Source organism: Enhydra lutris, unplaced genomic scaffold, assembly GCF_002288905.1.
Source record: "Enhydra lutris kenyoni isolate GAN:26980312 unplaced genomic scaffold, ASM228890v2 scaffoldscaffold11, whole genome shotgun sequence".
In the NCBI taxonomy this organism is placed as follows: Eukaryota; Metazoa; Chordata; class Mammalia; order Carnivora; family Mustelidae; genus Enhydra; species Enhydra lutris.
The window spans coordinates 24,549,247-24,576,500 of record NW_019154095.1 but is presented as its reverse complement, the minus strand read 5'-3'; the positions used below and the strand labels follow the sequence as shown (position 1 = coordinate 24,576,500).

Genomic DNA, 27,254 nt, shown 5'->3' with positions numbered 1-27,254 from the left:
CCACACTGGAAAAAAAATTTTAGAGAATAGCATAGAATACTTCCTAAACCACGACCCTGAAATGTTCTTACTAGATAGTAGGAAAATCAAAATTTTATTCAAGTTTGCCTAGGCCTTAGATGATCGAGTCAAAGAAAGACACAGGTCCTACTACTTTTTTTTTTTTTTTAAAGATTTTATTTATTTATTTGAGAGAGACAGAGTGAGCAGGGGAACTGTGAGAAGGAGAAGCAGGCTCCTCACTGAGAAGGGAACCTGATGCGGGGCTGAATCCCAGGACCTTGAGATCATGACCTAAGCTGAAGGCAGACACTTAACCAACAGAGCCACCCAGGTGTCCCATAATATAATTTTGTTTTTAAACCACATAAAGGAATAACCTAAAAAGGTACTGAAATGTCATGCCCAGTGGATACCAGAAGGGACATTTATCTGAATAAATTGCATATTGCCAGAAAATGGCAAAAAAGTAATAATAATCCCAACTAGAGTGTATATATATTGTTGTCATACAAGTATAAACTCTTACCTGTAATATACTTCCCAGTTGTTTATGAAAGAACTTTACAAATTCTTTGCTCTCATCATTTTGCTGGGTGAGAGTCAAAACCATACGTCTTACTGAAGTTAGAAGTTGAGAAGAGCATACTTCATCCATGTGCTCCTGAGAAAAACCCTAGTTGGTTAGGACCCATTATTTAAGAAATATTAATTCACATGATACTTTTTTTTCTTGCATAGATGCTTCTCAACTATCAGATATGTTTAGAAATATCTATTCATAAGAAGAGCCAAACTCCTGCACTACACATGTTAAGGGGTTTGTACATTTTGACCCACCATAGCAGGTAACAGACAGTAAAAGAAATGGGCTGATTCAATACTTTTCATTCCTTTCTTCCTGTATCTTAAGGAGAACTATTTATGCCCTAGTCTCCATATTGCCTGTCTCCCCATTTGCAGTTCAGTTCATTTCAACCACACTCTTAAAACTCACCTCCCGCATCTTCTACCCAAGCTTTCTCAGCCTCGCTTGGCATTACGGAGACTGCATGGCACAGGAGCTTCAGCAGCACTCTGGCCTCTACCCACGAGATGCCAATAGCACCCTCTACTCTCCTATGTCCTGAGAGCTAAAACTGTATGCAGACATTGCAAGATGCTTGTAGGGTCAAAATCAACCCACAGTTGTCCTAACTTCCCAAACAAGCCTTTTTGGGCAAGTCTCTTCTCCTTCATCTTCCTTCAGAAGCACGTGCAAACTACCTAATAATCCAAATCCTGGATCACTTTTGAAGGTGAGTCCATAAAACATCCACATCAAGTACCTCAAGGTTCTCATCCTTCTTCTGCCACTACACTCATTTGGGCAGGTCTTCCAACCTTTATTCAGGTGAGTTCATGTTTTGTTTTTTTCCTATAGAAATGTGTAAAGTGAGGTGGCTAAACTAGATGATTTCTAAGGTTTCTTAAATTGAAGGAATTAAGATCATTTTTTTAAAAAATCATGTGACAGAGCAGTTAGGGGGAAAAAAAGGCAGTTAGGGGGAAAAAAAAGGACAACTGTCCCTTGTCTTCAAGGGATCAAATACCAGAGGAGAAAGTCAGATACAGGAATAATCAATCACTACATGCTATGCACTGTCCAACAGATGATACTTCTTAACTCCAGGATCTGTTTCTTATTTATCACCTAAGCACCGTGGCCAGCTCACAGGAGACACTCATTACTTGGTGAATATACAGATATCATAAAAGCAGCACACGCCAGGTCTATAAGGAGCTATGGTAGTATATAAGAAACAACAACAATTATCTCTGAAGAAAGGATATTTCTGCCAAGCAGAAAAGAGTGAAGGAATTTTATATTTTTGGTAATGACAACTTGTACAAAGGGCTGATATAGGAAAACGCAATGACAGGAACAGGAAATGTTGAGTAACTTGAAGTAAGTGAGTGAGTGAGTGAGTGAGTGAGGGGACCCGATGGAGAGTGGGGAAAGATGAAAGTAGGGAAATGTACCAGGTCCAGCAGTGAAATCTCTTGAAGGAGGGGGGAGTCTGCTTAGTCAGCATTCATTTCATGCCTATTATGACAGGATGTCTAGGCAAAACATGAAGATCTGAATTAAGGTTATGCCTCTGGAGAGAAGGAAAGAAAAGTGACTGCTCTTAAGGGGAAAATCAATTTTTGACTCACTGGTAATAGAAGGTATGAGAGTCAAGAAGTCCAGCTTAGGTGACTAGATATAATGTTGACTTTAATAAAGAAGTTCTATAACTCTACCAAGAAAGTCAAGATTTGAAGTGAAATGAGACATAACAAAATAGTTAAAATCAGATCATTAGTTCTACTCATTTTGCTGGCCTCAAAAACTTTTTGAAATGCTAAGTTTAGTAAGTGAATATTTATGAGGGGCTATCAATTAAATTAGACACAACATGGGAAAAGCAATAAAATTTCCTAACTGTAGAAGACTGCATTCTCTAAGCGTAAAGTTAAATCAGATTTTTTTAAACCTTAGAAAGTATTTGTACATATTAAATAAATATTGCTAGCCATATACCTAATTTTACCAAAAAAGACATCCTTAAAAGTATTTATTGGATCACTCATGATAAAACAAAAATGTGAAACAAAAAAGGCAACACTTACCTATTCCTAAGATGAAAGCAAGTAACCGCTTGCATAGTTTAAGTCAACTCACCTGAAGGATTGGTTTCAAACTCTCAAATAAATCTACCCATCTATCTACACGAACATATGCACATTCTTACAACTTGCAGAAATAGAAATATTCTTCTCTGGGAGGTGAGTACATACGTTACAAATAACGGGAGATAAATTTACAGAATAACTGATGAAACTGATGTGTTTTTACCTTTCTTTTGTTTACCTGTCATTTTCTGAATTTACTACAATGCAATCTTTTTTAAGAATTAAAGAACAAAACACATAAAGTATTTATTTTAAGAAATTATTGCCTACCTTCAAGAAAGGAATGACTTCTTTCATAATGGCTTTAATTTGCCGGTCCAGCTGCTGAGTATCAATTCTAGGGCATGGGACAGTAGAAACTTCACTTACAGGTTGTTGTGAACCATGATTTTCAATAGGAGTTTCTATACATTTTTAAAAAGAAAATGATTCGTTAGCAAAATAAAGCTTGTGACATTATACATACACATTTATTGAGAATTTTAAATATTAAAATCTGATTTTACACCAATACAATGGAGCATTTATGTAGTTTTAGCACCCTTAATAACAAAAAGAAAACAGTCATAAAACTATTAAATATCAGATGGGGCTACACATTTTCTTTACATATGGAACTATAGTTTCTGTACTTTTACCCATCAGGAGAACACACCTTCGGAGTTAGTAACCGTACTTGTGGCGGCAGCACCATCCTCATTCTCAAGAATCCTGCAGGTGCATCTCATGTTTGTGCTACTTTCGGCCTCAATCTTCATACGCTCATATTCCCTCATTCTGACTAATGCCTGATCTAAGTGAATCACAGTGTTACCTACATAGGAAATAAACATTTTGAGAATATATAAAAGCAAACTTTATCATGTATTCCTCACAACATATTAGTAAAAAAAAAAAAAAAAAGAAAAAAAAATGTCTAACTATAGGTAAGGAAAAGGAGATTTAACAAGTTCCAGACTCTAGTTTGGTGACGGCTTACGTTACTCTCTAAGACTGTAAAGTCCATACTGATTGCACTAGTCATTATGTTGCTTCAGGTAAAAATAAATTCCAAGATGTCACCCAAATTCTAATGAAAAGGATCCAACTGAATACAAGGAAATAAGGTAAGAAAGAGGCCAAGAAAGAGATTTCTCAGTTTTCCTTTGTCCATTTCAGACAAAGTTAGTGGAGGATTTTGAGGAAACAATCAGTAAATGAAACGAAAACAGACAGGACTCTAAGCCATTTGGTAACTCAAGAAAGGGGGAATAAACTAAAGGTGAAAGGAAAATTTTTCTCTAAAATGGGATGAGATCAGTTCAGACTTGACAGGTATTTTACAAGGAAGGGAGCTAGGCTTGGAGTCCATAATAGGATAAGGCAAAAGTAAGACTTACTGCTTTGGTAAAAAGTGTGTATCTAGTAACAGGGCCAGGCTTAGCCCTTTTCTTTGGAGGCGGGCTTTGGAATTATCTAAATCTTGTTCTCATCATATGAACAAACACTAGAATAATAGGACTTAGATCATTTTATCAACTAAGTGCTCGGGAGAGCTGAATGACTGAATCTCGGGTATCTCTTGACAGGCTACAACCAGGAAAATGAATACAGTACCTATACATGTTTCTTTTCCTTACTCTGCTTTCCAAGTCTGGGAATCTGGGTTTTCTTCTTCCCTTTGAGTTATACAATTCTCCAAACTTCTGTTTTATTAATGATGAAAAAAAGTGCAATGCTTCATGCAGATTCAGAGTTACCTGGGTTTCTCATTAAAGATTATCTATGCTAAGAATTTTCAGTTATTGCAAATTAAGTGAATATTGTTACTGAAAATGTGATTGATGGGGCTCTGATATCTCTGAATTTTTCCCATTAACTAGAAATCCTTAAAGGATGACCCTTCCCTTATAGAAAGGAAATCAACATTTCTTCAGCTTCTATTATACATGCTAGAAAATTCTATATATTTTTCAAAGAACATAAAGCAAATTAAGTAAGACTCCCATTTTCTTAGAATGTGCAATCAGAATGATGAGATGATTTACCAAAGGCTAAAGAGTTAACAGGTGTTTCTTGACTTTACACTGAGAGACTGTTAAGTCCACAGTCTTTCCACCACATCGTGCCTTTTTTGGACTTTTCTTTTTTTTTAAAGATTGTATTTATTTATTTGACAGGCAGACATCACAAGTAGGCAGAGAGGCAGGCAGATAGAGAGAGAGGTGGAAGCAGGCTCCCTGCTAAGCAGAGAGCCCATTGCGGGGCTCGATCCCAGGACCCTGGGATCATGACCTGAGCCGAAGGCAGAGGCTTTAACCCACTGAGCCACCCAGGCGCCCCTGGACTTTTGTTTCTTAATGTAATTCAAAGACTGTATTAAAGTCACGTTCTAAGATTATAAAAAATTCTGCTTACCTAGATCATCGGTTGCAAAAGGCTCAAAATTTGAAGATACAGACATGACACTAGCATTATCAGCATCATTTTGCTCACTTATTTTATGTGTTTCTCTCTCAAAGTTCTTCTCAAAAGTTTCCTAGGTTACAGTTTAAAAAAACAAATAAAAATCACTAATATTTCTTTTAAAATTTTTATGATGAATATTAAAAATTAACATAGAAACTAAGTATTTGCATAAAACTATATACTTAAAATTGGGATATAACCAAAGTTATTAAAGGTTGAACAGTCACAGAGAACATCAAAACATTAAGTAATCTTGCAGAACATATGTCATTAAGTAGATAAAAATACACAGAGACAGCTACTAATTAAATTGTGACTTGGAAAAGTAAACATTTTATATTATTTCTACACCCTCAGGAAAATGTTCTCATCTCCAAAGCCTAACAATTACTAGGACCTTACTATATCTGGTTTTATCAGAAGAAAAACATGACAGCATCATTCATATTTTTTAAATGAACTTTATTGAAATATAATTTACATACAACAGTGTACCCATTAAGTGTACAGTTTGATGAGTTCTAAAATATATATATATATACACACATGTATGTATATATATACATACACCCATGTAACCATCTTCCCTAAATATAAAGACCATTTCCATAAGCCCAGAAAGTTCCTTTGTATCCCTCTGTAGTCAGTCTCCACTACACCCCACTCATTATATTTCTATTGCCACAAACAGGTTTTGCTGACTCTAGAACTTGAAATATAAATGGAACCATTCAGAATATACTCTTCGGTGCATGGCTTCTTTTCTTTTGCTCAATGGGTTTCTGAAATTAATCCATGCTGTCATATGTTTCAGAAGTTATTTCTGAATGGCGGAATAGTATTTCATTGTAAGGATATACCATATTTTGTTTATCCATTTATCTGCTGATGTTCCGGTTTGAGGCTATCATGACTAAAGATGTTATGAACATTGGAATACAAGTGTTTTTTGTGGACATATGTTTTCATTTCTCTTGGATGAATACCTAGAAGAAAAATTCCTTGGTCACATGCCAAGTTTAACGTTTTTTTAAGAAACGGCCAGACTGCTTTCCAGAGTGGTTGTATACTTTTATAATCCCATAAGAAGTGTGAAAGTTCCAATCACTCTACATTCACACCAACACTTATCATAATCTTTTTAATTTCAGCCTTTCTAGTGCATGTGAGGAAATTTCTCATGTGGTTTTAATGTCCACATTGGCCACCATTTACAGATCTTCTTTCATGTAGTACCTGTTCAAATCTCTTGCCCATATCTTACTGAGTTGTTGATCTTAAAAGCAAATTGTCAAAGTTCTTTATGTTAGTATGAATTTGTCATTTATATAGTCATTATCAGACATGTGTACTAATATTACGTTCTCCTAATGGTGTCTTTTGAAAAGCAGGATTTTATTCTTTTTTTTTTTTTTAAAGATTTTATTTATTTATCTGACAGAGAGAGAGAGAGATCACAAGGAGGCAGAGAGGCAGGCAGAGAGAGAGAGAAGGAAGCAGGCTCCCTGCTGAGCAGAGATCCCAATTCGGGGCTCGATCCCAGGATCCTGAGATCATGACCTGAGGCGAAGGCAGAGGCTTTAACCCACTGAGCCACCCAGGCGCCTCGCAGGATTTTATTCTTAAATCAAGTCTTAATTCATCAGTTTTTTCTTTTATAGTTAAAGCTTTGTGTACCCTAAGAAATCTTTGCTTATGTTAAATCATGGAGATTTTCTTTTAGACATTTTGTAAGTTTTAGCCTTTTCAGGACTTTAATTTCAAAATAATTTTTCTGTATAGTGTGATTAATGGGACTCTCACATTCTTTTTTTTTTTTTTAAGATTTTATTTATTTATCTGACAGATCACAAGGAAGCAGAGAGGCAGGCAGAGAGAGAGGGGGAAAGAGAGAGAGAGCAGAGAGCCCGATGTGGGGCTCGATCCCAGGACTCTGAGATCATGACCTGAGCTGAAGGCAGAGGCCCCAACCCACTGAGCCACCCAGGCGCCCCAAGGGGAATCTCACATTCTAAAACTCATTTCACAATTACGTTCTTTCCTAGCTAGAAATCTTTTAAATATTTCTCTTCAACTATGAAATGAAAGCTATGTCTCTGATTAAAGGAAATTCAGGCATTACAGAACATGTTTTGGAAATGGAACCATTTTGTTGCTCCTTCAATTAAAACTGGAAGGTAGATGTGCTTTTGCCATTTTATGGCACATGGAATAGAAGATACAAAGTGTTTCTTCCTCTTCCTAAATTTCAATTTTCATTCCCCCTTTGACTTACAATTCCTGGATGCCTACTTTTACTTCTCTCTCTCTTGGCCATGAAGGCTCTTACATACTCTCAATTGTGCCAATGCAAGCTCCATAAATGGAGTTCAAATGACCTTGGCCTGGGGCACCTGGGTGGCTCAGCTGGTTGAGTGCCTGCCTTCAGCTCAGGTCATGATCCAGGGTCCTGGGATAGTGCCCTGCATCAGGCTGCCTACTCAGTGAGGAGTCTGTTTCTCCCCCTCCCTCTCCGATCTCTCTTGCTCTCTCTCAAATAAATAAAAATATTAAAAAAAAAAAAAAAAAAAAGGCCCTTGGCCTAGAAAACATGGAGAATCAGAATCTGTATCTGTCCAATATGGAAACCACTAGCCATGTGGTTATTTTTTTTTTAAAGATTTTATTTATTTATTTGACAGACAGAAATCACAAGTAGGCAGAGGGAGGCAGGGGGGCGGGGAGGAAGCAGGCTCCCTACTAAGCAGAGAGCCCTGTGCGGGGCTCAATCTCAGGACCCTGGGATCATGACCTGAGCCGAAGGCAGAGGCTTTAACCCACTGAGCCACCCAGGCACCCCTCCGTGTGGCTATTTATTAAAACTTAAAATTTAGTTCCTCAGTCCCATTAAGCCACATTTCAAGAGCTTGATAGCCCCATGTGGCTAGTGGCTACCATATTAGAAAATGCACATAGAAAACATTTCCATCACTGTAGCAAGTTCTACTGGACAACACTGGTCTAGATCTGTGGGTAGGAACACTGGATGTTGTGCTGCTGCTGATTAAATAGCATCAATAAAGGGAGGATGTTAACATTAATGACAAATTTAAGTTTTAGATGAAAAACTAGAGAACTAATGTAGTTATTTAAAAATAATACTGAGTTATTTGTGTCAAGTCTACATGGTTATGGATTGAATCTCTGTGTTCCCTCCCCCCAACCCAAATTCATGTGTTGAAGCCTTAACTCCCAATGTATTAGGAGGTGGGGCCTCTGGGAGGTAATCAAGGTTTTAGATGAGGTACTGAGGGTGGAGCCCCATGGTTACATTCATGCCCTTTTAAAAAAAGAGACACCAGAGCCATGTGAGGACACACAAAAAAGATGGCCATGTGCAAGCCAAGAAGAAGGCCTTAACAAAGTACCAAATCTGCTGGCACCATGATCGTGGACTCTCCCACCTCCAGAACAATGAGGAAAAAAATGGCTGTTGTTTAAGCCACCCAGTCTACAGTACCAAACCCAACTAAGACACCTACTTATTAAGCAGGTCAGTAACTTTAAATTTTATTTAAGTCTGCAGCAGTTATAAGGAAAAAACTTTAAAATCCTGTCAGGTTAACTGTATCTCATATAGCTCAATTTCCAATTTTCAGCTTGCTATTGCTGGTAAAGGCCAATGTGCTCAAATGTTTTAAATTAACGAAGTAATACCATCTACATGAAATCTGGATTAAAAGGGAGGCATGGAGTTATGGGAGGCAGAGAAACCATTGATGCGCTCAGCAAGTCATTTCAGTGCCTAATAAACTTTAATGTAACCGCATATCCCTTATTTATCTATATAGCTGGACCACTCTTGTCACTGACCACAAAAAGGAGTATGCAGTTTTCAATTAGTTATAATAACAGTCCCAAGAAACAATTACTTACATTAATTTATATTTGACATTATAAAGTGAATTAAAACCATATCGTTTTTAGCTTGTGTTCAGAGTGGTAGAGGAGTTGAAGCCTAAGGTTTTAAACAGAAAAAGTGACTTGGGAAGTACTATTTTAAATCTGAGCATAAGTTAAAGAGCAAGAATTCAGGAAAAGTCCTCAACAGTTTTAAGGAAATTACTGTATGTGGGGGGGAAAAAAACCACACAAATCATTTGAGGAAACAGTATCTTTTCAAAAAAACTTAAAATCCTAGTATATCATCAATGGGCAGAAACACAGGAATACTGCTTCCAACTCTCTACACAAAGCAAATATCTGCTTATTAGTTATGGCACTCTTATCCACGAAAATCCACGGAGTTTCCACTGGAGTTGGCACAGAAAATCCACTGGAGTTGGCATAGAAAAGAGATGTATTTACTATCCGAGGACCCCAGAATATCTTTTATAATGATTCTGAGTCAGGTCATTTAAGTAGTGAATTCCAAATACCTAGGCACATTACCTCCTAACTATCCTAGCAGTTTGCCATCCAGTCATTCACTGGCTTATGTGCTACGTGGGGGTATCTGGAGAACACAGAGTACTGAAAATGCACCATTTTCCTCACTACTCTTTCCCATTCCCCACGTTCCTTTACTTTATTCAGAATTTTCTTCCTAAACTTGAATACATTAAATTACATTTTTTTTTCCCCTGGACAACTTTTTGTCCAGGCTTCTCTTCTAACCCAAAGACCTGATTTATCATGTATTTATTTATTTTAGGGCTCTGTGATCTGCCTGCAGTCTGGTTTACTGAATGTCTTGAATAAACACAATAAATTTTACCAGATGTCTGTTGTGAGTCAATTCCTATGATGGACACTGGAAATATAAATACAAGCTATTTTACACCTTATAATCTATCATTTATACATAATTTCCAGTGTTTGTGGACATGTTTTAATGGAGTTTTATACCTCACCTCAAAATAACGTGTTACATTTAGCTTTTTAAGAAAGCTAAAAACCAACTATCAGGTAAATTCACAATTTATAACTACTTACTTAACTTCTGTTTACTACATACTGAAGTAATAGCTATGTTCATTAATCATTATCAGCTTACATCATCAGTGGTAGCAAGGCTTTCACTGGGGGTAAGTTCTGAGTTTGATGCTATCCAAGTACCAGAATTCACTGATTTTACATTTTCTCCTTCTTTTTCATGGTTCTCAGAAATATGTCTGGATACTATGTCCTAAATAAGAAAATAAGAACGTTACTTAAGTAAAACATTTATTTTTTATCACCAATTTAAACAACAAGCAGACAGAAGAGCAAATGAATGCTCCTCACCTAGTATATTATGAGGAAGAAATAACATTAACGATAAAACACTAAAAAATTGCTCAGAGAAAGACTTTATCCAAAGGCTACTGAAGCTGTACAAGAAGTTGTAAATAAAATGCCAAGAAAGCGCATGAAAAACAGATAATACATATGGAACAGAATGTACTTCAGTCTAAGAAAGCAACCAGATACACTCATGAAGAAAATCGGTACCAGGTAGGGTGGGAAAAAGAATGTTAGGTACCAGATACCTGCAATGCATATAAAGCCCTTTGTCTCAAGTAGTCTGTATTAAGTAGCTGAAGTTCATGGAAGAGTTCAATTAGAAAATGTGGACGAGATTCGTTTTGAGAAATTAATGTAGCCACTTCAGAATAAATAGTATCCCGCAAAGCTTCGAACATGGAAAAATCACTCCCAGTTTCTGGAAGATACAAAAGATCAGGTTAAAGTTAACAATGATAAAATACATTCCTGGCAATTTCTATTAGCTTGTATCATTACTCAGGTTTAAATTACTTAAAAATCAAAACAGACTTAATTCTATTTTAGAACTTTCAAAGTAGCAAAAGAATCTTAAAAATTACCAAGATAAAAATAATCTCAAAAAATACCAAGATATATACAATATATTAGAGAAATACTTAAATGCATGGATAACATTACCTAGCATCACATTACTCAGACCATATTTATTTCTCAAAAAAAATTATCTGGAAAATTTTACACATTTCATAGGAATAATCAGTAGAAATCTTTCAGAACTTGAATGAAATAAACTGCAAATTTTATTTATTTATTTATTTTGCTAAAAGAACTTTGTTACAGAAAAGGAAATTCATTTAATGTTTAGAACAAACTGAATGCTCACAATAAAAGCTACTATTTTAAGGTCTAATTAGGTCTACTAATTTTCAAATCTCAGCTATCATGCTGTATTGATGGAAAATTTTTGAATGTAACACAATAAAGGTCAACTTTGCTAGTGTCTTACTGCCACACTCAGCAGAAGCTGGACCAGGCATGACCCAATGCACATTTTCAGTTTCACAGAATCTAGGCATCACTCAACGATTCCGCTACATATATTTGTTGATAACACAGAATTATCACTCCTAGAGGTATACAGTCATACCTTTATCGTAAGAGTGAAAATCAGAAACTGTCCCATTTTGAGTTCTATATTTAAAAAAAAATCTTGGGGGCACCTGGGTAGCTCAATCAGTTAAGCATCCGACTCCTGATTTAGGCTCAGGTCATGATCTGGGGGTCATGAGATTGAGCCCCACCATAAGGCTCCACACTCAGTGTGGAATCTGTTTGAAATTTTCTCTCTCCCTCATCCCCTACCCATTCCCCCAACCCGCTCTTACACGTGTGTGCACACTCTCACTCCCTAAAATAACTAAATTCTTCAAAAAAATAACTAAATTCTCCAAGTAGTTCTTCTAGCTATTAAACTCTGTACCCTTTCTAGAGTAATAATAGAACCATGAGTAGTTAAATATTCAAGTTCCACAAATATCTGTGACAAGTTTCTAAAAAAGAGAATTTAAATGTTGGAAGTGTTAATATATTGTGCTTTTAAATAAATACACAAAAATCATAAAGATTTAATTCACTTTTTGTAAGAGAGGGTAACAGAAATGAGGCCTAATGAAAAAACTTCCTACTTACTTATATCTTACATCTTAACATCTTCAGGCCATAATTTCTACAAGTAGAATATAATAACAAATATGCAATTTCCCTATCTTGCCTCATTTATGACTATAAAATAAAATAAAAAGCTAAAGTTCTCTTACTAGTTTTAAAATGTTCAAATGTGATATTATAAGCAGGAACTGAAACTATCTCTGTAGGAAATCTCTACTTAAAGGAAAAACACAGAGAAGATATACGATTTAATACACAGCTTCCAGTTTATATACTATAGTTTGACAAGGTAAATTAGAAAATGTTTATTATTTCAAAGAACAAAGCATACTTAATGACATCTGCCATTCCTCTATATGTGATTAAGTTATCATTCCAAATTATGTATCATTAAAGATTAAATTATCCCTGAATAATGAATGATGCTGAACACACGCTTATTACTGCCCACCCTCCCCCCAGCCCAGCAATAAACAGGTGGAAAGTTTTTGCCAGTTTCTCCTCCTGAACAAAAATCCATTAGTGTAGGCTAGAAAAATCCTTGATCTCAGTCAGGTTTCTCTGAATCCATCTTATTTTTATCCTCTCTATTTTTCAGAATTCTTTTCTTTAGGAAGTGTCACAGATATAATTCAAACTTTGTGCTAGATCCTTATTTTTTTCTTTACATTCTCCTAAAGATTCATAACAAGCTTCTGTTTTTCACTCGCAGGAGGTGTTAAAGAATATCTCTAATTCTAAAACGCACAGAACCGTGTTTAAATACACAGTGTACAGACAAAAACAGTATTTTGGAATCTTTGTAATTTTCCATGCATTTTTATTTATCATAGTCTTTGCATGTCACTGATTTTATTTAATGGTTTATTGACTTATTTTTTTTGTAGATGTTGACTAGTAATGAAAAATAAGCAAGTACAACAGAAGTTACAATACTTAACACTGTAAATCAAAGCTAGGAAAAAGTAACTTTTTATTTCAAAAAATATTAATGCTTTTATGCATTTAAGAATTATAAAATAAGTAACTTCAAATAAAATAATCAATTATAAAAAGAAGTTCTATTATCCTTATGAATGTGTTGGTTATGTTACATACAGTAACTGAAAATGAAACAAGAAAAGCAGCTAATTTTTCCACCCAAGTAAAGAATTACAAGTGAGTATTTTATGAATATGAATTCTCTTTTATAGCCAAACGACATATATCACTAAGCTATATCTAAAAAAAAAAAAATAATAATAATAAGAGCTATAAAACTAAGGATATTTAAGACTAATGGAAAAAAATTAACAAAAAGTGGACACCAAAACTAAGCAGATTGTTACCTGGCGCTTCATTGCATGCATTTCTGTTAGACTGCTGTAGTATTCTCCTAGCATGTGCTGTAGGAAAGGGCAGACATAAGGATGAACATAAAATGTGTATGAATAGCAAAGACAGGGTCCATAATATGAGTAAGTGAATTAAAAAAAAAAAAAAAAAAAAAGGCACGTTTCTTTAAAATTGTTTGCCTGAACTGAACTGTTATCACAAGCTATGTTTACAATTTATTTAAAAAATAATCTTATTAGGGAAAATATCAAAAGATTTGCTATAAACATATACAAACTTAATGTGACTGATGACTGTCCTAATAAACTTCTGCCATTCACTCTTAGAAGCAAACACATCAAGGTGAACCTCCCACACTCCTGAGGGAGGAGAGCACCGTACAATTCAATACTAGCAGTCATATATGCTACTCTCTGGTAGTCATGTAACAAAAACTACTAGTCCATGCTATAAACAATTTTAGAGTAATGATTAAAACTAAGTCTTTTTAGGAAGCGAATATGTAAACACATAAAGGGTATATTTACACAATTTAGGCATTTTTTAGCGCACCAAAATTCAATCATTGTATTTTTTCTAAGTAACAGTAATAAGGTCTTCAGTCCTATAACCGACTATCCATTATTTAGGTAACTCAATAATCCAATTAATAAGCCTTTCAACTTAGTGCCCCCTTCCCCAACCTCCACCAACTATTTACTCCTTGAAGATCTCACTATTTGATAAAGACAGTAAAAGGAGATAAAATTGTAAAATTTTGGTAAAACGCTAGGGTCGCATCAGGAAAATTGATAGTTTTGCCAAAATGATCTAGACTTACAAAAAAGCCAGAATTAAAACTTCCACCCTGCCATTTCTTGGCAATATGACCTTGAGGAAGTCAGTTCAAAATACAAACAAATGTGCTGTTTCTGATTACAAAAGCAATAAATATTCGTTATGAAAGCTTCAGAAAATACAGAAGTCTAAAGATGATAAAATCACTATTAACATTTTGATGCATTTTCTTCTAGTCTTTATTCATTCTGATTTTTTGTTTAAACATAGTTGGAATCATAGTTCAGACAACACTAAATCCCAGTATTTTTTTCCATTTTTGTTTCCTTAGCATAGATAAGTACAATTACTGGGATAAGGCCATGAGGTTTGAGGCTTTCCAGAAAAACTGTACCAGTTTATGTCACTAGCTCTTTATGATGCTGGGAAAAAAACAGGGATATTCTCTGACCATGTTTCCTCATCTGCAAAATGGAAGTAAAACCAATTCTCAAATGAGACGAATAATTTAATTTGTAAATAGTAAAGCATAATGCGAATGGTAGCTGCTACTCTCACTTTTCACCAAGGATCTTACTGACACCTGACAACTGAGGGTTTCTATTTACTGCCTCCCTCTCCATGTTTTTTTGAGATGTACTTGTTCTTTATAAATCAGGAAAGTACCAGTACTTAAAACAGCAGCAAAATGTAACTCTGTTCATTCACTGGATTAACACCTAGTAAGTGCCTACCATGTGTCCAGTACCATGGCAACATTCAAGGCATCACCTGCTGCAAAGGAATTCAAAAAAGGTGATGAAGACACTTGAGTAAATACTATATAACTGTGATATGGGCAACAGAAGAGATTCACACTGGCTACAAAAGAAACGAAAAAGGAGAAAGGGAAAATTCTCTGAGCTTCGATTTGATGCAAATTCAGAGTTGCAGAATTAATAGTTTATTTAAGACTCCAATAGAGAAAAAGGTTTACAAAGAGCAAAAGACAGAAAAGACACCTGCTGAGGTGAGAAACAGCAAGACAGCTAGAGGAAAACTTTAGTACAGTGCCACCAAAGAGGCAACTTCAAGGCAGAGAGGGTGGGGAGAAAGAGTCTAGAGATGCAAAAAGGAGCCAAACTCTGCTGGCCAGATGCTGCATTAAAAGCACTTGGATTCTAACCTGCAAGCATGGTAAAGCCAAAGATTTTTAAACAGGGAATGATTTTATATCAAATTCTTATTCAGAGAAGATTTTTAAAATTTCAAATCAGCTCCAAATTAATGTCAACTATACTTTTTTCCTTAAAATTTCATCATGAAGTGTCAAAAGCTACTATCAGAATACTAAAAAATATTTCTAGTTTACATTTCTTGATATCAAGGAATGTATACTGTAATCTTCTAGTACATATAACCTTGCACATGACAGAAAAGTGTGACACACCAATTGCTTTTCAAATCTAAGATGAAGTCCTTAGATTAAAGCAAACCAAAAAAGAACATACCTGAAGATATTTCTGTAGATCTACTACATTTTATTATTTTTTCCAGCTGCTCATGATTCTTTCTGCTGAATACTTTTGCTTGAACAGGCTCTTCAGTCTGGGCTGAATGTCTGTTCCTACTTTTGCAAGGTTCACATGTGCTAGACATACTGGCACTTTCATACCCTTGAGTAAAAAAAGTGACAACTGTTATCAGTTGCAACTAACTCAAACTGAAAGGGAAATTGATTCCCATAGTGAAATAGCACAGGTACTCAATTTAGAATGCTGTATAAATAGAAAACAGTAAATACAATGTCTTATGACAACCTTTGGAAGGATGGGGTAACAGTTAAAATATTCTAACAATTCATCATCCTTTGAAACCACCTTCATGAGTACATCCCAACTCAAACTATACTGTAGACCTTATATGATCCAAATTCTCTACTAGTCTCCAAGTTAACCATTTTTCAGTATTAGGAAATACAAGAAAGAATCACATCCAATCTACATAAAACGTCCGTAACAGAAGAGTAATGGGCATTAATCAGGTATGTCTGCCTTCTTATAACCTGTATGCAATATGACTTGATTTAAAAGGTCTTACCCACTCATAGGTGTTATATATATATATATATATATATGTCTAAATTTTCCTTGCTATATGGCACAAGTTTAGAATTCAACTTTATTTTGTTTCACATGGATACTTGGTTATACCTACCCTATTCCCAATGAAATAAAACGCAGCCTTGGTCAATATATTCAGTCTCCGTATTTATTGAGGTTTATTTCTGGGCATTCTAGCTGTTTAATTTATCTATTCCAATGCCATCTTCATTCTTTTAGCGAAAGAAGTTTTACAGAACGCTTAAACACCTGGTAAGGCAAGTCCTATGTAGGTAGTTTCTTTTCTTGGCTATTCTTAGACATTTGTCCTTCCCTGTAAGCTTTGAGATTTTTTTTCCAATTTCAAAAACAGTCCACAGGGATTCAAAACAGAATCACATTAAAAGCACTTATTAACTCAAGGAGAACTGGTATTTAATAATTTTACACAATTTTTAAGAACACAGTTTTTGTTTTTCATACTTGTTCAATCTTGCTTTGTATTCTTCAAAAATGTTTATAATTTTTTATAGATCTAGTACTTTCCTTGTTAAATTTACTCCTAAGAATTTCCCCCCCAATAGCTTCGGATACTACTATGGGAAGACTATTTCCCCCCACTTCCATTCTACTGAGTGTTACTAGGATAGAGAAAAATATTTGCATACTTATTTCATAACCAGCTGCTTTACTAATTTACTTTGTTAACTTTAGTAGCTATTTTCCAGTGTTTCTTGGGCTCTCTCAGAAAAGTAAAAATTTATTTTCCTCCTTTTTCAATATTTATGCCAATTATTTAATTTCTTGTCATAATATTTTCCAAACAATGTTAGATAACAATGGTGGTAGAGAGGGAATCCCTGATTAATTTCTAATTTTGATGTAGATTATATTTGGAGTATTTTCATTTACAATGTCATTTGTGACTGGCATTAGCTAACAGCTTTCATTATTTTAATTATTAAGTAACTGTCTACTTAGATGCATTTTACTTGTGATTTTTGTTAGAACTGACTTCAAATTTTATCTCATCTACTGCTATGATTATATGCCTTCTGTCCTTCAATTTCTTGACATGAAAATTATGTTGACAGATTTCCTGATAATGAACCACGGTTACATTTCTGTAATAAACCCTATTGACAACAGTCTGATACTCTTTTTGATATACTGGGACATTAAATTGGCTAATATTTTACTTTTGAATTTATATTAGTAACTGAGATTGATCTACTGTTTACTTGTTTTTTTTTTAGTTATTTATTTATTTGATAGACAGTGAGAGAAGGAGCACAAACAGGGGGAGTAGGAGAGGGAGAAGCAGGCCTCCCGCTGAGCAAGGAGCCCGATGTGGGGCTTGATCCCAAAACCCTGGGATGGTGACCTGAGCTGAAGCCTGATGCTTAACGACTGAGCCACCCAGGCACACCACGAAAGTTAATTCTTTTTTTTTTTTTTAAGTATAATTTTTTACTTTTTATTAACATATAATGTTAATTATTAGCCCCAGGGGTACAGGTCTGTGAATCGACAGGTTTGCACACTTCATAGCACGTAACTTCCCCAATGTCCATAACCCCACCACCCTATCCTTACCTCCCTCCCCCGGCAACCCTCAGTTTGTTTTGTGAGATGAAGAGTCTCTCATGGTTTGTCTCCCTGATCTACTGTTTTCTTTACTGAACTGTTATCTCCCCTTTTCACCTTTCCCTATAAAGGTGTCTAATCTTGATTCATATGTTGTTTCTGTTGTTTTCCTCAGGTAAGATGCACCAAGATCTTTTCACTGTGACAAGTGAAGGCTCTAGTTTGAATATAGGATTCTTGAGTTGCAGTACTTTTTTGGGACATTATTTCACTTTCTTCTATTTCTTCCGTTGTCTAATGTCAGTTTGGTTCTTTCTCATTGTATGAAATTTGTTCTTGCAGTCTGGAAGCTTACTAGATTTTTACTTTTTCCTTGGAATTAAGCAATTTTGTCAGAATATACATAGAGGTATGTGTATCTTTTACCCCTTGCCTCCTGGCTGGACAACAGTTTGGTGTTTTGATCTGCAGTCTACAGTCTTTCTTCATTAAAGATTCCCCTTTATTATTACTTATTTAATTAGTGCCTTTCCACCTGTTTTTTCTCCTCCTTTAGTATTCCCTATATATCATATCTCCAAGATTTGTCATCGAGCCTCTAATCATTTTCCTCTTGATCTTATCTTAGTATTTTCTGCTCTGTACAAATGGTGTTAATTCTTCCCCTCAATTTGCTAGGCCAGTAATTTGGGACTTAATACCATCCACTTTTTTGAACAGTCTAAACATTAAATGTGAAAATCATTTTTTCTAGTTCTACAGAATTTGTTACAACTCAATCTGCCTAAGTGTTTTTTATGATTTTGTTCAAGTGTGTATATCCTTCAATAACTGCTTTTACCTGTTCTAGTGTTCTGCTTCTGTCTTCTCTCTGGCTACTGGTCCCTTTTACATGCATTTTTACATTCACTGGGCTAGTCAGGACTGATATCTGCCCTTAAGGCTGGACCCAACTGCCGGATAGCTGCCCTGGCATGCTGACAGTACTCTTGGAAGTCTTACTCCTATGGTAAAGCAGTGTTTTTGCTAGCAAGTTGTCAGACATCGAGAGAGTAAGAAGAAGCTTCTCTATTCAGTCTCCTCGGCTGCAAAGGCAAATGCTCTCATAGATGCAAGGTAGGGGGAATGCCACCTACTTATACTTTCCCATTAGTACCTTGAAGTGACAAAAGCCTGCTATTCTTGGAAGGAAGGGAGGTGTCAAGAATAGGAGGGGCCTGGATGTTGGCCCGCCAACCAAGTTTTCTCCGGGAACGGTAGAGCTCTGACCTTTGCCCCTGACATTCACTGAATGAGCCAACAGAATCTAAAGCCTTACTATTACAGTCTCCAGACCACAATAGCTGCTCTGCAAATAACAAGTAAGTTCCCAATATACTGTCAGTTTACTCTCTGTCATATCCAATCTGGAGTTAACCTTCCCTTTTTATTTTTAAGGACGTCATTCAAGTTAGGACTTTATCATCTCATATTTGGGTTCCTGATTTCCTTTTTGGTCTCTCAGACTAAAGTCTAGCTGCTCTGATCCATTCTGCATGAAACTTACTGGAAAAGGAGCCCTCTTGGGTTACTTTTGACCTTACCATAAACAGGTTCAGCAATAAGGGTACACAACTGCCAAAAGTAATCGATAACTAGGAATTAATGAAGGTTAATGATACCTCAGAGTTACACTGGCTAGGCCAGCTAGTCTACCACCACCACCACCACATAACGGTCATTAGCGGAAAGGTGTGACCTCCTATCCCATTCGTCACTCTGTACCTTGCACACAATCTGTTTTTCTCAGCACCAGTGGCAAGACAGTCAGAAAAAAGAGTACTTCTAGTTGTGTCTCCACTTTAGGGACACAGCTCAGCCATGTCCTCTGGTGGCACCCTAGAGATCTTACACATATCCACACAGGCCACAAAGGTAAAGACTGAACTGCAGCTGAGCCTAAGTCTTGACAGAAGGCCTGATGATCCTCCTGGAGCACAGAACACAAGAACACAGGAGGCTTGTGAGGAACTGCTACTTGGCCATCTGTAAATCTGTCATGAAGAGGTTCTCATCTCCTCCTCATTTCTGAGGAAAGGGGAGACCTTTCTTTCTCACACTCTGAGGACACACCTCCAGACTAAAGAGTGGTGAGTAGTAGCTGCAGCACAACACTGGCTCCTCAACAACAGGGGTTCCACCACTCAGGCTGTAATGGTCACCTGGCCTCTTCGGTTTCAGTCTTCCCCTTGTGGCCCGCAGGACAAAGAACACAGGGAGTGGGGACTTCCAGCTACCCTCACTTTCTCTGCCTATGTAAATAATCAGCTCTCTGAATCTAAAAAGGATTGTTTCTTTCCTGGCCACATCTGTCAGGCCTTGCCCTTCCTAACAACTGGCATCCATTTCATCTCAATCTTCATTCATAAACAAAGGAAAGGGAAGAGAAAAGAAAAGACTCAGGGACGGTTACAGTATATTAACAGTTCTATCCAATTTTCAAAGAAAAGAATGAAGAAGATCTAGATTATATGATCCCACTGCTCTCTGATAGCATCAAAAAAGGAAATGGGACCTGGTAGTGTGTAGCCAAATTACAGGTCTGATACCTGAAGCACACAGAAAGGCAAGAAAACATGCTCAACTCAGAAAGTCTGAATTGGAATTTAAGTTTAAAAGATGATTATCACTATCACGTAATTTGTAAAACCTTACTTCACATGCAGTGATATGTAACTTTACATATAAAGACCTTCTAAAGATTAATATACATTACCATTAGTAGAAACAAAGTTCAATGAAGATTTAGCATGCTACCTCTGAAAACTGTCCCCAAGTGCAAAAACATACATAAACAGTTCAATCTAGTAGATCTGGTACAGCATAACTGGCTGTGCTGCCTCTCTCAAGAGAGCAACTCAAGTCCCACCACACTGGTCTATTTCTCATATCCTATTGCCTTCCCCAACTGCTCTCATCTTCTTTTCCCGCCACTAAACTTTTTCATTGTTACTACAGTTTAGAATGCCTTCCAATATTCTCTACATCCACCTATATTAAAGACTAGTAAATATCCTATTTTCTAAGAAATCATGGCTATTCTTCTCCCATAAAATAGCAGTGGTCTAGATCAGTGCCCCTCAGACTTTAATGGGCACATTTTCATATTGAAAACATCTAGAATCTTGCTAAAATGTACACTGAAAAGCAATGTGTATTAATTCAGTTAGTATAAGGTGGGACCCAAGAGTGCATTTTTAATAAGCTCCCAGACAGATACTGATGCTACTTGTCCATAGTTCCCACTTTGGATAGCAAGGGTTTAGCTGACTGATTTGATTTTTGCTACATATTAGCTTGACTCTGCATATATTAGTTAGATTCTGCTATCAAGTCTTTGATTTTTGTGTGTGTCTTAAAGTAGGGCTTTCACTGACAGATCATCTTGAATGCCTGTCGAACAAATGTGTATATTATGTTTCTGGCAGTTATTTTTATACTTGTAATGGAAGAGAGCACATAGATCAGAACAACAGTCTTTGCCTTGAAGCAAAAAAGCTGAATTATATATACAGAACCGTAATTCCTCAAAATAAAGGGGTTTCAAAAATAAATAAATAAATAAATAAATAAATAAATAAATAAAAATATATATATATATATAAAATAAATATTATTTCTAGGTTTAGGTAGATATGGCCATTTGCTGGCTTAAGGGTTCCCTAAGACCCTGCTATTTAGAGTGAAATTCACAAACCAAGATCAACAAGACATGGAAACTTGTTAGAAATATAGACCTTTGGGTCCCTACCCAGACAGAATCAGTCTGCCTTTAAACAAGATTCTCATGGAGAAAAATTAAAATTTAAGAATCGTTGTCCTAGCACATTCAACTGGCTGAATGAGAAAATGCTATAAAATAAGTTATTAGTGTTTCTTCATTTATTCATATGGCCAAAAAAAAGCATTTCTGTTGGGGTAAGGTAACAGAGATAGGAAGTTCAATGAGTTACCCAAGGGGCCACTCTCTAAACATGGCCATGGTTCATTGTCTACTTAAGCGTTCTCTGGTGGCACCAAGAGCAATCTTGGAGAAAGCAGAGTAGTTGGATTTTCATTCATTTGTATCACTAATCTGCTACATAAAATCAGCTCCTCCCAAACCTATAATGATAAAATATTTTCAAAGATAATAACATGTGTGCTGAGAAAACTATCATCCCTGCTCAAATCTGCTTGTTTCACCATCGAATCAGACTCTGAATTCAGATGGGAGTAGCGGTAGGAGCCAAGGACATGAAGGTTATAAGAACTGAAATGAAATAAAAGAGCAGGTAGTCTTTCTTACATCCAGTTTTCATCAGATTTTTCAAATGTCTCACTAACCAAAAATGGCTAATATGAAGGCTGCAAATGTTTACAAGTGTATTTTTTACCATAGGGTTTCCTAGGACCTCATATCCTTGCATATATTGGGAGCTTCCGAGAGAGTGAGCTGTATGTGGTGACTTTTCAAACTTTTCTGATTATAAGTCTTAAATACTTTGTCCTTAAGCACTAAGTACAATCTCCTTGAACCCAGAACAACCTCTCAAAAAGCTGCAAAGCATCCCTAGCAAACTTAAAGGAGGATCCTTTAACTCTAATATTCCAGATTCTAGTTAATAAAACTATTTCTACCTAGCACTAGACTTGAATAAATCCTTCAAAATTCGAAAAACCTATTTTTTTTAAATGACATGCAGTTAATACTATCAAAAGAACTTTGATAGGCTATCCAATGACAAGATTCAATAAAACAAGGGTTAATGTTTCACCTTATTAATTTAACTTCCTTAAGGACTAAGAGCAAACTTGTTTTAAAAGTGGTTTCACCAGAAATCATAACAAAATGTTGGATGTAGGATAAGATGTAAAAAGAATGTAAAATAGAATGTAAAAAGAATGAACAACAGTAAAAATTCGGCCCTTTGGCAACCTTTAGTAACCTACAAGATTTACAAAACATCTTCTAAGCTTATAGTAACCACACACACAGGAAATATAAGAATATCTACAACATTAAACCCTATTTGATAAATTTTATATAAAAACTTATGAAGGTAACTAAAAATAACTTTATTCAACTAGCCCTAGAACAGTGCTTATCCATTTAGCCACAATGAAATGAAGTATGTCAACATGCCAGAATAGTTATCAACATTTACACCGATCAATATTCAACAAATTTTGACACTTACCAATATTTTTAACTCTGCTTTTCAGCTGAGTAGAATGCCTTTTCTTACTCTTTGATTTAGGAGTTTTATCTTTAGATGCCAGGCTGGCCTGTGCAGATGCTTTCCTTGTCTTGAATGTTTTGGTTACTGTTGTTGGATCCACTGGGTCAGGCATACTGCTAAAGCTTTCTAATGACTCTTCATCAAACTGGCGTCTTCTCCCGCTGGTGTCTAATTGATTTTTGCGATTACTATTTGTAGTTTTCTCTACAGACACTGGAAATCCAGTCTTGATAAATGGTTTTTCTACATCACCTTCTTGGTCATATAACCATGGTGTCCTACTGTTTTCCACCTCCTCTTCAGGCTGTTTTTGATTCCTGACCAATGAAAATAAATTTTTACAGATACGATGACAGAGTTCTCTGTTTACTGGAAAACTGCAGATATAGTAAATAGATTTAGGCAAATAAAAACATCAACAGGCTCTAAAAACATTTTCATAGAAATATACATTAAATATGTAAATATTATACAGGTTAATGTCCTTAAATACTTTAAATATTTTCTTGGGAGGGAGAATCTTTTTTTTTTTTTTTTTTTAAGATTTTATTTGAGAGAGAGAAACAGAGTACAAACAGGGGAAAGGACAAAGGGACAAGTACGCTCCCCACTGAGCGTGGAGCCCAACAGAGGACTCAATCTCAGGACCCTGAGATCATGACCTGAAGTCTGACGCTTAACTGACTGAGCTACCCAGACACCCCAGAGAGAGAATCTTAAAGCAGGTTCCACACCCAGCGTGGAGCCCAAAACAGGGCTCGATCTCACAACACTAAGACATGACCCGAGCTAAAATCAAGAGTTGGATGCTTAACTTAGTGACCCAGGGGCCCCTTTAAACTTTAGTATCAGACCCTTCTCACTAAACCATTTTCACTGGCAGAAGCTGCAGACAAATGATCTAGCACTCATGATGAAAAAGAGTGGGAAAGAAAATTTTAAAAAACAATGGAATATACAAGAAAAAAACAAAACACTTGGAGAAAGAGCTGAGAAAGAGTTGTATGTAGTAGAGGGTTTGGCACTATACACAAATCTGTGTCACCAGAAGCAGTTCAAAATAGAACTGGAATTGGTGAAAACAATTGTCCATGCAACTCATAATTTATTCCTCCATTCATTAAGCACAGTTTAGTTCTATTGGTCTGGTGTCATTTTCCAAATTTTATCTGCTAAACACTGACATCATTTAATATGTTAACAGGTATTTACTGACCATCTAAATTTGGCAAACAAGAAACAAAGTTAAACATGTCTGCAAGATTTCTCAAAACTTTAAACATGCCAATGTCCTATACAAATGTCTTAGAAGTGAACATAGTGAGCAAAATGTCCCAAATTTTTATCACAGAACCTGACATGAACAATAGTGTTCTGAAGAACATGATTTAGGAGACACTGACCTCCAGGTTTCAAATTAACATAAAATTAGCAAACCTATAGTCTGCAGGCCAAATTCAGCCTGCTAGCTATTTCTGTATGGCCTGAGGGCTAAAATGATTCTTTCTTTTGAAAGGAAAAAAAAAAAAAAAAAAGATTTTTAAATTTATTTTAGGAGAAGGGGGAGGGCAGAGGGAGAGAGAGAGAAAGAATCTCAAGCAGATTTAGCACAAAGCCCAACCTGAGGCTTGCCTGGTCCCACCCACGAGATCATGACCCAAGCTGAAATCAAGAGTTGGGACACTCAGTTGACTGAGCGGCCCAGGTGCCCCTAAAATGATTCTTACAAAAAGTAAAATAAAATATTCTTATATTCTTACATGGTTGAAAAAAGTCAAAGGAAGAAAAATTGTTTGTGACAGAAATTATGTAAAATTCACATTTCAGTACCCATAGATAAAGTGTTATTGGAACACAGCTGCTTGTTCACATATTGTTTATGGCTGCTTTCATGCAAAAATGGCAGAAATAAATGGTATGCAATATTTATCATCAAGCCCTTTCCAATATAAGTTTTCTGACCCCAGCTCACTACAATGTTTCATCTGACCTCTTGTTACCTCTAGCCATTAAAGTCAGGGAAGCTACCTATTTAACAGTTGACATTTTGGGGAAATGAGGTCTAATCTGAAGTAGGTCAAATATCTCAAATAATATTATATATCCAAATCCACCCTTTTTTACTATTAATTATATATAAAATGTGGATAATAATAAAGTAGGGACCTTCCAATAGCAAAGCTATTCACTAAAGCGTTGAACAAATGTTTATTGCTTATGACAGAAATTCATTCAACCATCATTTCTGAATGGCAACTGTGCCCTAAACACCATTAGGCTCTGACATTGGAGTACTTTTAAAGAGCAATAGGATGTTTAATTGAAAGAAGTGGTTAGTAGATCTAAGAAAAAGTCAGGGAGGTCAACCATAGGATTCCTAGAGTCAAATACAGTTGAATTCTAAGAGGTTTTGTTTAATTAGGTTAAAAAAAAAATCCATGATTTAATAATTAAATAGTGCCAAAATGATTACTTAAGTGCTCGAAGACATGCCCAATCATACAACTAAAGAGAAAAGTGATGTGAATTTTATATTTGTAAAGGTCTGCGAAGACAAAATAAAAGAGATACTTCTTACAGAAGTATAGGCTGAACTGACCTCTAATTTTTCATCCTAAAAAGTTTTTTTCTGAAGTAAGTACAACTAACAATAAAAAAACTATAGTTTTACCAGCTGGCTATCAAAATCATTTTCTGGATTAGCACAATCATTAAGAATGTTATTTATTTAGCTATAAATATATAGAATGATTTACCTGACTCAACCAACTAGTCTTTTACACTATCTGAGTCAAAAATTTTATGTGGGAAGACTATCATATTAAAAAATAACACTGGGGCGCCTGGGTGGCTCAGTTGGTTGGACCACTGCCTCCGGCTCGGGTCATGATCTCAGGGTCCTGGGATCGAGTCCCGCATCGGGCTCTCTGCCCGGTGGGGAGCCTGCTTCCTCCTCTCTCTCTCTGCCTGCCACTCTGCCTACTTGTGATCTCTGTCAAATAAATAAGTAAATTCTTAAAAAAAAATGTTTAAAAAAAAAAATAATAACACTGAGGAAAAAAGTATGTTAACACTGAGAAACAGAGAAAGAAATCCTGACTATGACTGATAGCATCTATCAATAATGTAATAGTGCTCAACATTACACTCAGATAGGCCTTAAGAACATATTCTAATCAGGAGCCATCACTTTACAAGTATCATCTAGTAGTTAATATTAGTTTCTAGCCCTAAAGTGAACTTAAGGACAGATATCAAATCAAGGCAAGAGACATTTTATGGGTCAGGTCTTATCCTTCACTCTGATCAAAACAATGAATTATTCCTGTTATCAGGATTAGTGGCAGATGTATGCCTGAGACACCTGGTAAAGTAGCAGCTGAATATTCTCAATGCTAACAAGCCAAACAATAACAAGCATCCTTCCTCACTGTGTTTGCAAATTAAATATAATTAGATATAATCATATAAGTAACATTTAAGAAAATAATGGATTAGGTGCACAATCAAGTACCTTTGTTTTTCTGCTCCAACAGAAGAACTGCTTTCAAAAGGTTTTGGAAAAGCCATATATTCTGTTTTCCCTGAAGAGTTCTGGGCTAATGGTTGCTGCTGTTCAGTGGGTGTAGAAATATTCTGAGAAAAATCTCCAAAATTAGAAGGAAATAAAGGGCTGAAATTCATACCTAATAAATAAAAGAAATAGGTAAGACAACAATAAAAGAAGTACCTAAAGGTCTTAATACAAAATTAAAACACAGTTTTAATTAAATGTGTCACTCAAATCCACCAAAACAAGTAACTGTTAAACTAATATTCATTTGTTCAATCACTGTTTACAGTTCAGCCCACTAGCTTTTTGGCAGTGATGACTGAACAAAGTAACAGGTAAATGCCTACAAGCGTCTGGTACCCGGTAAGCTAATGAATGTCAAATACTATTACTTCTAACTTTTTAGCTCTGAAGGGATGAGGATTATTTATTTACATGTTATTTTGTCTAATGCTCAAACAACACTATGACATAGGTATTAAATTATTTTTACCAGGAAGAAAACCGGCTCAAAGATTAAACAGCTAGTAAATGGAAGAGGAGGTCAGAGCTCAGGTCTGCACAACTCCAAAGCTTATA

General features: G+C 35.8%; 1 protein-coding gene across 10 annotated transcripts in view; it reads right to left on the bottom strand.

The window, feature by feature from the left end:
• LOC111144629 (pericentriolar material 1) overlaps positions 1 to 27,254 on the bottom strand; it is an 80,456-nt gene that overhangs the window by 11,762 nt on the left and 41,440 nt on the right. For 7 of the 10 annotated variants that reach the window (XR_002640417.1, XM_022499019.1, XM_022499020.1 and 4 more), the window contains 10 exons: positions 26,637 to 26,808; positions 23,081 to 23,439; positions 15,684 to 15,848; positions 13,410 to 13,466; positions 10,677 to 10,849; positions 10,202 to 10,333; positions 5,116 to 5,236; positions 3,374 to 3,532; positions 2,989 to 3,122; positions 530 to 664 (listed from right to left, as the gene is read on the bottom strand). Coding sequence is in view for 9 of the 10 variants with exons in the window: in XM_022499019.1 (XP_022354727.1) it covers positions 530 to 664; positions 2,989 to 3,122; positions 3,374 to 3,532; positions 5,116 to 5,236; positions 10,202 to 10,333; positions 10,677 to 10,849; positions 13,410 to 13,466; positions 15,684 to 15,848; positions 23,081 to 23,439; positions 26,637 to 26,808 (1,607 nt within the window). In the remaining variant the exon portion in view is untranslated. Of the gene's footprint in view, positions 1 to 529; positions 677 to 2,988; positions 3,123 to 3,373; positions 3,533 to 5,115; positions 5,237 to 10,201; positions 10,334 to 10,676; positions 10,850 to 13,409; positions 13,467 to 15,683; positions 15,849 to 23,080; positions 23,440 to 26,636; positions 26,809 to 27,254 lie in introns of all 10 variants that reach the window. The other 3 variants (XM_022499021.1, XM_022499026.1, XM_022499027.1) reach the window with 3 other exon arrangements.